The 14,432-nt window shown below is 62.7% G+C and overlaps 2 protein-coding genes across 2 annotated transcripts in view; both read right to left on the bottom strand.

Moving 5' to 3' along the window:
* Positions 1-39: 39 nt before the first annotated feature.
* TMEM240 (transmembrane protein 240) lies at positions 40-5,897 on the bottom strand. Its single transcript, XM_016952210.3, has 4 exons — positions 5,563-5,897; positions 4,954-5,060; positions 857-1,065; positions 40-775 (listed from the first exon to the last, which is right to left on the bottom strand). The coding sequence occupies exons 1-4, from the start codon at positions 5,617-5,619 to the stop codon at positions 627-629; spliced, it is 522 nt and encodes a 173-aa protein (XP_016807699.1). The 5' UTR covers positions 5,620-5,897; the 3' UTR covers positions 40-626.
* Positions 5,898-6,935: 1,038 nt separating this feature from the next.
* Positions 6,936-14,432, bottom strand: part of SSU72 (SSU72 homolog, RNA polymerase II CTD phosphatase) — a 36,100-nt gene continuing 28,603 nt past the window's right edge. The window contains exons 3-5 of the mRNA XM_016952220.4: positions 10,363-10,502; positions 9,364-9,482; positions 6,936-7,430 (exon numbers count right to left, since the gene is read on the bottom strand). Of these exons, the coding sequence (XP_016807709.2) occupies positions 7,329-7,430; positions 9,364-9,482; positions 10,363-10,502 (361 nt within the window). The 3' untranslated portion in view covers positions 6,936-7,328. The remainder of the gene's footprint in view (positions 7,431-9,363; positions 9,483-10,362; positions 10,503-14,432) is intronic.

Raw genomic sequence — 14,432 nt, 5'->3', positions numbered from 1 at the left:
CGTCCCCCTGGGGTCAAAGGTGACAGAAGAGGCGGAGGCTGGCGCTTTCTGGAGAATTTACTGACCACAGAGGGGTGGGCTTCACATGAGGTGCCCGCCACTGCGGGGCCAGGGGCCTGAATGCTGCCTGGGACCAGCCACCTCTGCCCCACCCTGTGGCTGTGCACCCGCGGGTGCCCCCCTCGCCCCCCTCCCCTCCACCCAAGCTGGCTGGGGCCAGACAGACAGTGGACGCAGCGCACGGGAAACAGCGCCTTCAAACAGATGCTGGCCCGGGCCGCGCGCCTCGCCGCCCCTGCCCCCGCCTGCCCCCCAGGACCCTCCCTGCCCCCCAGCACCGCTGGGGATGAGTCCGCCCTTGTGTCCTGCCCAGCCAGGGGCCCAGGGTCCTGCCCCCCAACTGCAGGGTCTCCCCTAACCCAACCCCCACCCTAGCCCACACCCCAACCCCCTTTATAAAAAGAAGAGACAGCACCTTCCACTGGACTCTCCCGGCCGGCCACAGCCCCGGACAACCTGGGCCCAGGGCTGCTGTCCAGTCCCGCCGGCCCGGGCTTCCACGAGGTCCCTTTTACATCTGTACAGCAGCCGGTTGGCTCGGTGGCCCCGGCAAGTCCCCGTGCGGCTCACAGGTGCCGCGGGCTGGGGTGGCCATTGTGGTAGAGTTTCTGCTTCACGTGTACCATGTTCCCGGCGGCCTCCTCGAAGGGCCTGTGCGGCCGCCGGCCCAGCTCCCGCAGGCTGCACAGCTTGGGCAGCCAGGTCCACGAGCCATCTGCGGGGGGACAGGGGCGGTCAGGCGGCTGGGGCCGGCCAGGGCGGCAGCACTCCCGGGCGGCGGGCACGAGGCACTCACCGTAGCGCCGTCCGGCTCTCCAGGCGCGCACGGCGCAGTGCAGGACGCCGTCCATCCACACCAGGAACCAGCTGATGCAAAAGCCCAGCAGCAGCCCCAGCATGAGGTCGATCTCCTGCTTGGTCACACTGTCCGTCACAAAGTAGTTCTCGGAGGCGTCCACCACCGACTGGTCCCCGTCGTACGGGATCACGTAGTGGATATGGTGCCTGGGGGCGGCAGGGCGGGCTGGCACCTCTCCCGCCACCCCCGGCCTGGCCTTCCCCCGGGGCGCCTACCCCGTGGTGGGGGTGTGACCGCGTCAGGCCGCCCTGGGGGTTCTCTGAAGCAGCCTCTTGGGCGGGCGGGTCGGGAAGGGGGCACCGGACTCAACGAGGCCCAGGTCACAGGCCAGAGGGAGTGGGAGGTCAGTGGCCATGGGCTGTGGAGGCCGAGCGTGAAGTCCGGGCAGACAGTGGGACCGCCTGCCGGCGAGGGTGTCGGCCCTCACTCAGCACCTCCTCCCTGAGGCCTGGAGCTCACGGGAAGGTGCTGCAGGTGGAAGAGACCTCCCCCGGAGGGGGCTCAGGACGGCGGTCCCCACGGCCAGGGTCACGGCTCGCTCGCCCGCCCCGGGGCCGCGGAGGCCACTTGGAGCAGAGCTGGACACAGGGAGCCCTGCTGGCCCCAGACCAGCCACTCCCATGCACCCTTCCCCCCGCTGCCGTGCCCTTTCCTCCACGGCTGCCACCGCGCCTGCCAGGCCCACTGCCCCTGGTGTTTCTTCTGCTCCTCTATCCCTGGGAGGTGCTGTCAGAGGCCACGGGGGCTCTACCCAGCACCCCATCCGCTCCCCTTCCTGGGGGACGCCCCCTTGCCCTTGCCTGGCACAGACCCACCCCGCTCCTCTCAGGATGGACAGCGTCCAGGCTCCAGGGCCCTTTCGTCCTCAGTGCCTGCGCGCCTCCATGTCCCTCGGCCTCCCCTCCCCGGGCTCTTGGGGGAACCGCCCAGGCTCAGGCCACAACAGCCTCTGGCCTCTTGCTGCTGGGGCAACACAAGCTCCCCAAGGAGCTCGCTCCAGCAGCTCACCCTGTCCTAGGAAGGTCTCCAGACCTTGACTCTGCCGACCGGACTGGCATCCCAGACAGTCAACTCTGGGATCCCTAGTCCAACAGGAGGGCCTGGGAGTGGAGCCCGCGGGCCCCACGCGCCTTGCGGTCCACACTCCTGGCTGCCTCCCACATCTCCGCCGAGCTCCAGCTGCCTGTGTCTCCACGTGGGATCCGCAGACACCTTAAACTTGTGCCTAAAAATAGCTCCTCTCTCCCCAGACCTGCTTCTCCCCCACCTTCCCCTCGGTGACGTAGCAGCGCCTCAGCCTGGTTTTCAGCCGAGACCCAGAGACCACCCCACGCTCCACACCCCAACCAGAAGTACTTCCCACACTGAAAGCCCAGCCTGTCCGTCCAACCCAGGGTCTTGCAGCCCTCTCCAGGCCGTCCCTGTGCCCAGCGGGGGCCACACAGGTGCCTTCCCTCAGTGAGATCTGGGGGCTCCTGGGGCCCGAGCCCAGGAACAGGGAGGAGGCGGCCCCTGCCCCACGCTCTCCTTGAAGCCCTCCTGCTCTTCTGGGGTTCCCGGAGGTCAGTCCCCTCAGCATATCCGGAAAGTGGCCGCTCTCAGTGGCAGGGCTCTCGGTGAGGAGTGACCATGACCGTGGCTGATTCCTGGTGGCCACCGATCACCTGGTGACGAGCCTGTCCACAGCCATCGTCCATTGTCACCAGTGGGCAGCTGCTGACCAATGCCCAGAATGTGCAGCTGCCAGAGGCCCTCAGGGGAGGAAGCTGTTCCTGACCCCTTAGAGAATCCTCACGCACCCCAGGGGCTCAGTAACTTTGGGGGTCAGAGGTCACAGCCTGTGTCCCCCGCCATGGCTGGCCTGGGTACCTGTAGCTCCTCTCCCTGCACCTGGCCCTCCTTCCTGGAGGGCTCAGGTCTCCCAAGTGAAAGCAGGAGATAGGCCTGAGCAGAGATGTGCTATCTGCACACGTATGTCTGTGACATGTACATACGTGTGTCCTGCCTGCACCACACACGCCGGGTGTGTCCACCTGAAGCCCAGTGTACATCACGTATACACACCAGCCACATGCACGGGACATGGTGTGATACTGTGGACATGGGCCCCGGGAGCGCCACACCCCCGCCCTGTGCACGGTGTGTGTCACGCGAGTGCATGTTCGCTTGGCTTTGCAAAACGCAGCCACCCTCTCCACGGGGCGCCACGTCACGTGCATGGACGGATGTCTAGTTTGGACGCTGCCTGGCAACAGACTTTGGAGCATTGATTTCCATACACGTTCTCCACGTCAACGTCTACGTATAGGCACGTATGAGGCCTACACATGTACACATACTCGTTCTGAACACCAGCGTGTACACACAGGGAGCCTCTCATGGCAGTGCACAGGCATGGTGGATACGCAGATACCGCATGTGCAAGACTGCTGTCTACACACACACTGGCTGCAGCCACACGGAGACATCTTGACATGTCCCTGAGCACACCGCACTGTATATTGTGACATACATGTACTTTGCATACACATATATGTTGTCAATATACAAGGGCACTCTGTACGCTGAACGTACATATCCCGTATGTAGAGATGTGAACAGAGCATAGATACATGGACACACACGCAGCAATACCGTCTACAGCAGGCTGTGGCTCTGCTTCCCACACACGGCTGCCTTCAGCGTGCACCCACCCGAGTCCACGCGTGCTCTGGACACGGCATGAGCTGCCCTACACGCCCTGTGCAAATACTCTAAGGCGCCCTCTGCCTGCCCCGCGGAGCCCTCAGTGTGCTGCCACAGGCGGATGCACATGGCCCCAGCCCACGCGCACAGAGGCCGCGCCTTTCTGATGCTCCGGGGCTCGGGTCTGGGCCCAGCCTCCGGGAGGCAGTGGAGCCGACCTCAGGCCTTTGCTCAGCGGTCGGACCTGCCAGCCAGGGACACGGGGCTCTCTGGTAGCATGTGGCCACCCCACAAGCTCTTACCCCCTACCCTGTGCCCAGCACACGTGAGGGTCACAGACACCCCGAGCTCTGCCTTCTCTAACACCCGTGTTCTTCATCGACACGCCTGCTGCACCCATAGGCACGTCACACAGCTTAGCAACACATGCAGCTGTCCTGAACACACATGCCCCGCACCCACACGTATGCACAGAGACCCCCGGAGCAGGAGGCAGCAGAGATGACGAACACGGGTTCTGGGTTGGTGCCCCCTTTGTCCTTCACTAGCTGTGTGACCTTGGAAAAGCCTGTCCTCTAAAGCCTCCGTCCACTTCCTCATCTGTTCAGCAGGGTTAACAGCGGCCACTGCGTAGGGCGTCCTGAGGGGTGGAAGTGCATGCGTGCGTGCGCGGGGGCTGTGTGTACGCACATGTATATGCACAGACGCCACACACATGCGCGTCTCATGAGAAGATGTTTATTTCGTACATGGACGTACAAACATGCATGGCCAAGAGGATCCCATCGCTACACGTGCACAGAGGGGGTCACACGGTGAGTGCGGGGGGGTCTGGGCGCTCCCTTCAATCTGAATGACCTTGAGGAAGCTCCACCTCCCCGCTGCCCCCCCAGCCCATCCCTCAGCTCCTCTCTGGCCCGGGGGTGGTGCCCAGTGCCCCTCAAGGCAGGCCCTTCCCACCTTGACCTGCATTCCCCTGCCCTGGGACTCAGTGCAGGGCCCAGCCCTGTGCCAGCAGGCGCTTCCTGCCCCAGCCCTGATGAGGCTGGCTTGGGTCTCCACTGTGGACATCACACTGGGCTGCGGCTTTCCGGCCTCCAGGCTGGACCAGGAGGCCGCGTGACCCATTCCGCCATCACCCTGGAGGCCTCTAGGAATGGCGTCCTAAAGCCATGCGCCCCCAGGAGACCCCCCCACCTTGAGACAGCTCCTCCCCCTGCGCACCTGGCAGCCCTCAAGGGTGGAAGGCGGCTCGCGGCCTGCGTGGGGCTGGCTCCCCCGCGCCCCGAGTGGGCCCCGCCACACATGTGCGCTCACGCGTGTCGAGCCGGCGCCGGTTGCGGACTCACCGGCCACAGTTGCAGTGGCAGACGCGGTCCTCGCCCCGCAGGTGCGGGAGGATGTAGTTGTGGAATCGGTCCAGCAGCGCGTTCATGTCCATCAAGCACGCGATGGCCTGGAAGAGCTCATGACCGGTCAGCGCCAAGGAGCGGGAGGGACGAAGGGGGGCTGGGGGTGGGGAGCGCAGGCCGGGGTCGGGGCAGCGCAAGCGGGGAGCGAGAGTGCAGGCCGGGGTGAGGGGAGCGCAGGCCGCGGTGAGGGGAGCGTAGGCCTTGGTAGGGGGAGCGCAGCGGGTATGGGGATCGCAGGCTGGGGAGGGGAGCGCAGGCCGGGGTGGGGGGAGCGCAGGCCCGGGAGGGGACCGCGGGCCGGGGAGGGGGAAGCGCAGGCCGGGGTGGGGGGAGCGTAGGCCGGAGAGAGGAGCGTAGGGAGTGTGGGGATCGCAGGTTGGGGAGGGGAGCGGAGGCCGGGGTGGGGGGAGCGCAGGCCGGGGAGGGGAGCGCAGGCCGGGGAGGGGAGCGCAGGCCGCACGGGCGGTAAACAAGGCGCGGGAGGTGGGCCAGGCGGCGCGCGCGGGCGGGGAGCAGGGGGCGCGCGCGGGAAGCCCCTCCGCTCACCATCACGACCGACGCCCCCAGAATCATGAAGATCATGGTGTTCGCGCTCATGGACATCGGGCGGGGCCGGGCCGGGCCGGAGCGCCGCCCCCCGGCCCCGGCGCCCCCCCGGCCCCGGCCCGATGCTGAGCCCCCGCCGCCTCCGCAGAGGTCAGCGCTTCCCTGGATCGTCCGCCGCCGCTCGCTGCAACCCCGGCACCGGCCGGGGGGAGGAGGCGCGGGGGGGGGGGCGCCGGGGAGGGACGCGGGGCCTTTCTGGGGTCTCTCGGCCCGGCCCGCCGCGCTCCGCTCCGCCCTCGGGTCCTCCCTGCGATGCGCTCGGCTCGGCTCGACTCGGCTCTGCTCGGCTCCGGCCCCCTCCCTGCCTCCTCCTCCCTCCTCCCCCCTCCCTCCCCGCCGCCTTCCTCCGCCTCTCGGGAGGGACCGCGCAGACCGCAGGCCGCCCCGTGCCAGCGCCGGGAGGAGACCGCCATCCCCCGGACCCCTCCCCGGGAACCTCGGCTTCGTGTCCCGCCCCAGTCTGGTCAGACCCAGCCCCGGTGGCCTGTCCAGTGACCCTGGACGCCAGTCCTCCGGTCCTGGAGGGGCGCCGAGGCCCTTCCCGCCCCACTGCTCCGCCCTACGTCCTGGACTCCCAGGTCGCCGGGTGCGGGACTGCACCAGTCCGCTCGGCAAGCACGTGCCTCCAGGGTGGGGTCCGCAAGGTCGCGACAACCCCACGGCCGTGGGGGCCACAGGTCAGGGACGGGATGACCCCTGGAATCCTCAATGGAGGGATGTGGCACAGGAGCTGAGGGCAGGGCCGCCCCGCACAGGCTTCCCTTAGGGCGGGGACGAGGGGGTCAGCCTAGGCCCATGGGTCGGGACGCCTGCCATTCAGAGGCCCCAGTGGCCACCACTCCACTCTGGCTGTCCCTGGCTCAGGGTCCTGAGGCCAAACTCTCATCCACGACCAGTGACCATGTCTCAGGCCCAGGAGCCGACCCCCGGCCTCAGCAGGAAGTCAGCAGGAAGCTATGCCTGGGACCCAGCCTGGGCCGTGGGGCCATCCAGGCTCACTGCAGCCTCCACTCCTGGGCTCAAGCGATCCTCCCGGCTCAGCCTCCCCCGTAGCTGGCCTTGGGGGATCCCCGCCCCGGGGGGGTTCCACATGGAGAGGGGACGCCACTCCACCACAGGCAGCAGTTGTGGCAGGAGCAGGCGGCTTCTGCTTCAGGCAGCACAGGCACGGGTAGGCCCAGGCCCTGTCAGCACCACCAGGTCTGAGCTACACCTCCCAAGCAGTGGTCGGAGGTCACTAAGGGCGGCAGGGCTAGGCCTCTGCCACCTCCTCAGGGGCGAGGGTCGGGCCAGGAATTCAGGACCAGGCACAATGACAGCAGCATCTGTTTATTGACAATTCCAGGTCATTCCTAACACGCCGCAGCAGGGCTCTGTACAGTCCGGCCGGGTGGGGAGGAGGGAGGGAAGGCAGGCACACGAAGACACAGGTATGTCGGGAAGTGCACACAAACCGTTGTCTTTCCTTTTTGGTTAAAGAAGAAAAACTTTGTAATCAATATCCCGCTCATAAGTAAAAGTGGAAAAGAAGAAACTTGATTGCTTTCATCTGGCGTTTTGGCATCTCCTCTCCCATTTCATATGCACAGTTTATTTGGGTAATGCTACCGTCACCAGCAGAACACCTGTAAGTAAAAACAAATGTCAGGAAGGAAAAAGTATGAACAACAGGAAGCTCCAGAGGCGGCTCCATGCAGGCGCTGGGCTCAGTAGAAGCAGACGGTGTGCAGAAAGGTGCGGCCACTCTTCTCCTCGAACTCCTGCAGCAGCTCGTCGATCTCGTTCTCCATGTCTTCCGTGTGCTGGATCTGCAAGGACAGGACCGTGGTGAGGGCCTTGCCCACTCCTGCCTGTCTGCTCCCCCTTAACACCTACGCCAGGCCTGAGCCAGCAGAAACCAGCGCAGCAGGCAGGCCCTCACCCCACCGCTGCTGCCTCACAAGGACGGCCGGAGGCTGCAGGGGGAGAGCTTCCTGGGCAGCCCCAGGCCCTCGCCTGGTGTGGAGCAGGAGGCAGCCCCCACCTCCCCACCGACCCTCACAGGACCTGAAGCTGGGAGGAGCCTGGAGCTGGATTCTGAGAAGGGCCCAGCACGGAGACCTGGCGGCCGGGGCTCAGACCCACACATGCACAGCGGGGCCGACCAACCCTCACCGCCAGCGCTTCCACACCACCACCAAGCGAGCAGGGGCAGCCTGGTCATCGGAGCATCCTGGCCTCCATCCACCAGAGCCCCTGGCAGAGGGCTGCTGCCCCAGAGTGAGCAGGCCCGGCTCCGAGGCACACCTGCCCTGGCACCGGCAGCTCGTTACTTGCCATCTCCACTGTCCCCTGGTCCCCAACCTTGGCCAGCACCCAGTGCCTCTAAGCAAGGAGCGGCCTGTCTGTGACTCAGCTCTGGCCAACGTGACCCAAGCAGAAATCGCACAATAACTTCTGGGACGAGATTTTCCCATGACCTTTTCTCCTGCCAGGCGATCATGAAGACCGTCCCTGGCGCTTCAGCAGCCACACTGGACCGTGAGGCACGTGGGGACCAGAAGCTATGCTGGGTGGGCCAGGCGGAGCGCAGGAGCCTCTGCGGCCACACAGCAGCTTCTCCCAGCGCCTGCCCGCCTGGCTCCCGGGCTTTCCAAACACACCGTCTTCTTTCTTGGTGAAGCTGTTCTGTTTTTCTGTCTTTCACAGACATTCATCAAATCGCAGAGGCAGAGGCAGAGGCGGGACGGTGCGTGGGGCTCTCCTCAGGCAGGTCCTTTCGTCACAGCCCAGCACCTCCACGCCGCAGCAGGGTGGCTACAGAAGCCTTGGGGTGCCCCGGCCCCTCTGTGCAAGGGAGACATGCAGGGCCCACTGGGGAAGGCAGGTGTGCAGAAGGCCAAGTCCAGGGGTGGACGGCGGACACAGAGCCCTTGGCAGCCTCCAGGCTCACGTGGGGCTCACCTCCCACTGCACCGCATCCCAGAGAGCTGCATGCTCTGCTCACTGAGGTGGGGCTGTGTCCGCCACGGGGAAGAGACAAGGTACCAGGCATTCCCTGGAGCCGTGTCCTGGGAGAGGAACTAAGCCTGTGCTGGGGAGGTCCCTGTGCAGCATCTCAGCGTCTCTCAGCTGAGCAAAGGGCATTGGGGGGGGGGGCTCCTGTGCCAACGCTGGGGAGTGACTCACTGAACTACCAGCAGGCGCCCCCGACACAGGCGAGCTAAGCAGCAGACCCCGCCCCAAGGAGCAGGGCCGGCCTCAGGTCTCAGCCACTCCCCTCTGTCACAGCCTCAGGCCACTCCCCTCTGTCACAGCCTCAGGCCACTCCCCTGTCACGGCCTCGGCCACTCCTGTCACAGCCTCGGCCACTCCCCTGTCACAGCCTCGGCCACTCCCCTCTGTCACAGCCTCGGCCACTCCCCTGTCACAGCCTTGGCCACTCCCCTCTGTCACAGCCTCAGGCCACTCCCCTCTGTCACAGCCTCGGCCACTCCCCTGTCACAGCCTCGGCCACTCCCCTCTGTCACAGCCTCAGGCCACTCCCCTCTGTCACAGCCTCGGCCACTCCCGTCACAGCCTCGGCCACTCCCCTCTGTCACAGCCTCAGGCCACCCCGTGTCACAGCCTCGGCCACTCCCCTCTGTCACAGCCTCGGCCACTCCCCTCTGTCACAGCCTCAGGCCACCCCCTCTGTCACAGCCTCGGCCACTCCCCTCTGTCACAACCTCTGCCCAGCGCGGCGCCCAGCCGGGTACTTACACACTGGCAGAGCTCACAGATGAGAAACGCCCCCAGGGTGGCCTCCTCGTGGTTGTCCTGGATGTCCACATTGACCACGTGCACGGGCTGGCAGGTCTCCTGTTCTCTGGAATTCAGATCTGATTGGGACAAGGTGACACAGACGTCAGAGGCTCCAAAACCAGGGAACAGGCAGTCAATGTGGCTGAGTCCCCAGCTCTGCCGGCTGCTGGCCCAGCCCAGCCCCAGTGGTTTCTGGACTCTGCAGTTTGGGGAGCACAAAGAATGAGCCTCAAACCGAAGGCGGCTGATGGTTCGAGGAAACCTGAGCAAATCTCCAACTCAGCACAAGCTGGTCTGGGACTCCCCACCCACCAGCCAGTCCTGGGGTGAACCGTGGCTGGCATTGCGACCCTTCCCCATCACTAAAGACCAGCCCTCCCTGCTCCACCGCCAGCTCCACACAGGGTCCATCCGCTTGAAAAATGGACCTGGCGCGGTGGCTCTCGCCTGTGATCCCAGCACTTTGGGAGGCCGAGGCGGGCGGATCACCTGAGTTCAGGAGTTCGAGACCAGCCTGGCCAACATGGTGAAACCCTGTCTCTACTAAAAATACAAAAATCAGCTGGACGTGGTGGCACACACCTGTAGTCCCAGCTACTCGGGAGGCTGAGGCAGGAGAATCACTTGAACCCGGGAGGCGGTGGTTGCAGTGAGCCCAGATTGTACCACTGCACTCCAGCCTGGCGACAGAGCACGACTCTGTCTCAAAAAACAAAACAAAACAAAACAACACCAAGGAGAAAAGAGGCCCCTTGAAGCCCACGAGGCTGCAGCCAGCACATGGGTGGTTCAGCGACCAGCGGCCCTGCCTGCCTTCCAGGGTGCTCCACACTCAGGTCTGCTCCCCGGCCCCCGCCACTCTAGACGGGCTGTACTGGTCAGGGTGGGGCCCTGCAGGCTTCCCCAGACCCTGTGAGAGCTGCTGGAGCCCAGCCCAGCACGCAGCCGCCTCCTCACCTTCCACCACCTGGTCATACACTCTCTCTTCGCAAGTGAGGATCAGATCAAACAGGTCTTTGCAGTTCTGGAATCTTTCTGGCCGGGGCTTGATTCTCTTATTTCTGTCCAGCATATGTAAAATCCCATTCTGTGTATAGCTACACATGGGAGTTAAGGAAGTCAGAGAAAAGGCATCTGTGTATGAAGCCTGGAAGCGCCTGTGTCCTGGACACCCAGCCCCTTCCCTGCCCCACAGCAGAGGCAGCCGGGACGAAGGCCTGGACAGCGGAGTGGGCCATGCCCTGGTGAGGCAGGGGCCTCACTGTCCTAGGAGGTCCCACAGAAAACAAAGTGGGCGATGGCAGGTGTTTGCTCCTCGCTGTCCCCCAACTCTGCAAAAAGACCCAAGGCCCACAGGTCACCCCCCGCCCCCGCCTAGCATGACACCTTCTACCCAGACGTCTCCCCTCACTGCTGGCCCGGCCCAAGCTGCCCTTGGCCTCAGTCACTGTGTCTCCGCAGTGGGATCCTCCTTCCTCCCTCTGCTCCCTGTGCAGTGCATGCTGGCACTGGAACCTCAGCCCTTCACGAGAGACAAAGCAAACCCGGAAACCCAGTCCCCAGTCTAGCTCAGCTACAACAGAGTCAAGAACATCGGAAAACCCAAAGAAAGGAAGCTCCAGGCCGGGCGCAGTGGCTTACGCCTGTAATCCCGGCACTTTGGGAGGCCGAGGTGGGCGGATCACGAGGTCAGGAGACCGAGACCATCCTGGCTAACACGGTGAAACCCCGTCTCTACTAAAAATACAAAAATTAGACGGACATAGTGGCACATGCCTGCAATCCCAGCTAATTGGGAGGCTGAGGTTGCAGTGAGCCAAGATCATGCCACTGCACTCCAGCCTGGTCAACAGAGCAAGACTGTCTCAAAAAGAAAAAGAAAAAGACAAGAAACGAAGCTTCAGCAGCAATCAGGCTGGAAAACGCTGATACAAAAACCAAGAGGGCAAGACAGTCGAGGAGGGAGATGCCACAGCCTCACTGACTATGGGATGGTGGAGGTCAGGATGAGGCCTGAAGGCACTCGGCGTCCAGCTCAGCTGAAAGGGGGCCTTGGGGTGAACGCTGACACACACGGGCCCCAGCAGTCCCAGGAAGGGGCCACAGGAGCCTCTGGGGTCCTCAGGGTGGGGCATCCTCCCACCATCCACAGGGGCCATGCCTGGCCTCAGGGGTTCCCAAGGAAGGGGCTCACTTCCCCAAAAAGAGAGACTGGGTTCCCAAAGATGAGCTCCGTGGTCTGCAGGAGTTCATTTGAGCCGCTCCAGATGGTCAGGGACAAGTAACCACTTTCAGATAAACAGCCTAGCTGACTTAGGAATTCTAAGTGAACTCAACTACCTTCCTGGGTAGCAAAAGTAGTTTTCATAATAGTTTTATAATACATTGAAGTGGTTGATCTAACGGCATCTGACCCTGAACTGCATCCTTGGGTCACTGTCAGCAGCGTGGAAGTCACACACCCACCCCTGACGTGTGTCTCCTCCTGCACACTGGAGTCCCGCCTGTGTCCCTGAGGCCCCTGGAAGCAGCTATGACACCCGGGTCCATCTCTGGGGAACTCAGTCCTTCAGCCGCTGAGAATCAAAGTCTGTGGAAAGAAGAGCTCGAGGCCGGGCGTGGCGGCTCACGCCTGTCATCCCAGCACACTGAGAGGCCAAGGCGGGTGGATCACCTGAGGTCATGTGTTCGAGACCAGCCTGGCCAAGATGGTGAAACCCCATCTCTACTAAAAATACAAAAATTAGCCAGGTGGGGCGGCACACACCTGTAATCTCAGCTACAGCTACTCAGGAGGCTGAGGCACGAGAGTTGCTTCAACCCGGGCGGCAGAGGTTGCAGTGAGCCGAGATCACACCACGGCACTTCGGCCTGGGCGACAGAGTAAAACTCCTTCTGGAAAACAACAACAACAACAACAACAAAAAGGCCGGGCGCAGTGGCTCACACCTGTAATCCCAGCACTTTGGGAGGCCGAGGCAGGCGGATCATCTGAGGTCAGGAGTTTGAGACCAGCCTGGCCAACATGGAGAAACCCTGTCTCTACCAAAAGTACAAAATTAGCTGGGCACGGTGGTGGGCACCTGTAATCCCAGCTACTCAGGAGGCTGAGGCAGGAGAAGCTTGAACCTGGGAGGCAGAGCTTGCAGTGAGCTGAGATCGTGACACTGCACTCCAGCCTGGGCAACAAGAGCAAGACACCGTCTCAAAAAGAAAAGAAAAAAAAGAGCTCAAGACGGCCTGACCTTGTTGTGTGCAGCCACATGCAGAGGGGCCGGTGCAGGGACCGGCTCACGGAGAGGAACCGGGGTCAGGGTGCAGGGGTCCAGTGGCAGCTTCATGGTGGGCACAGGGATCACCCTCCCTGCACATCCCTGAGCAAGACACAGCCGGGGGTGAGGCCGTGGGGGCTCCTGGGGATGGGACTGGTGTCACTGGCTGGCGGAGCTCATGGATGTTCAAGGCCAGCTCTTCCCTGAGGCCTGGACAGTTCTAAGTCCTTTCCTCCTTTACGTCATTCTCAACTATTTATGTAGATGAGGCAATACATTAAGAATCATTCCGTTAAGTACAGAACAAAATGAAAAGTCTCCCATGTCTACCTCTTTCTACACAGACACGGCAACCATCCGATTTCTCAATCTTTTCCCCACCTTTCCCCCCTTTCTATTCCACAAAACCGCCATTGTCTTCATGGCCCGTTCTCAATGAGCTGTTGAGTACACCTCCCAGATGGGGTGGTGGCCGGGCAGAGGAGCTGCCTTGGGATCCTGTTGATCTGTGACCTTACCCCCAACCCTGTGCTCTCTGAAACATGTGCTGTATCCACTCAGGGTTGAATGGATTAAGGGCGGTGCAAGATGTGCTTTGTTAAACAGATGCTTGAAGGCAGCATGTTCGTTAAGAGTCATCACCACTCCCTAATCTCAAGTACCCAGGGACACAAACACTGCGGAAGGCCGCAGGGTCCTCTGCCTAGGAAAACCAGAGAACTTTGTTCACTTGTTTATCTGCTGACCTTCCCTCCACTATTGTCCTGTGACCCTGCCAAATCCCCCTCTGCGAGAAACACCCAAGAATGATCAATAAAAAAGAAAAAAAAAAAAAAAGAATCATTCCGTTAAGGAGAAATGTCTACTTCAGGGACAAAGCAGCAGCCTCCTCAGCTACACAAGGATGAGTGAGCAGCCGCCCTTCTGGATCTCCTGGCGAGGAGATGCGAGGTGAGGCCCCGCCCAGAGGGCTAGACCTGCAAGGCCCACCAGAGGCTGTGAGGACCTGAGGAGGACCAAAGGGACCACAGACGAAGCCATGAGCTCGCAGGGAGGCAAGATCCCACCTGAATTCCGGCAGCAAAACCACGGCGCCAGTGAGTGCCACGAGGCAAAGGCTCAGAGCAAGGCGAGAGGACAGGAGCCGCTGGCGGGTGAGGCGGGGCCTTCAATAGACAGGCTCAGGGCCACGGGGAGGCTGAGCAGGTTTCGGGCCTGCGTGCGAGAGTCTGCTCTTCAAGTCATGGGAAAATCCTTTCTGAAGGAGGAACCTAAGTACTGCCGGGCGGGAGGAAGGGGAGAGAGGCGCCATCGGAACAGAAACCTGTCCCATCTTCCGGACACCTGCGCCGCCCAGGTCCTGCAGAAGTCCCACTGACGCAAAGCGTTCGACATTGAACCCACAAAGAAAGAAACCAAAGACTCAGCCCGGGCAAGAAGGCGACACCAGGCGGAGGGCCTGACCTATGCTAGGGCCCCAACTGGGCATGAGGGCCTGAAACGTACCCAGAAAAGTGGGCCAAGAGAGGGCCCAGGGCAGGGCAGGCAAAGAGGATGTGCCATCCATAGAATCAACTGCCCCCATTGGACTCCCAGGGCCTGGACATCCGGCTCTGCACAGTCCCTGCGGCCTCAGGGACCACATTCAGTAGAGGGCGGCCAACACCCGAAGGCCATGAAACAGAGGCACACAGGAGCCTCCGCTGAAGTTAACACACATCTAAGAAATAAACTCCCAGCTGGGCGCGGTGGTTC

This window comes from Pan troglodytes, chromosome 1 (genome assembly GCF_028858775.2).
Source record: "Pan troglodytes isolate AG18354 chromosome 1, NHGRI_mPanTro3-v2.0_pri, whole genome shotgun sequence".
Taxonomy (NCBI): Eukaryota; Metazoa; Chordata; class Mammalia; order Primates; family Hominidae; genus Pan; species Pan troglodytes.
The sequence above is the reverse complement of the archived record's forward strand: the minus strand, read 5'-3'. Positions and strand labels throughout refer to the sequence as shown.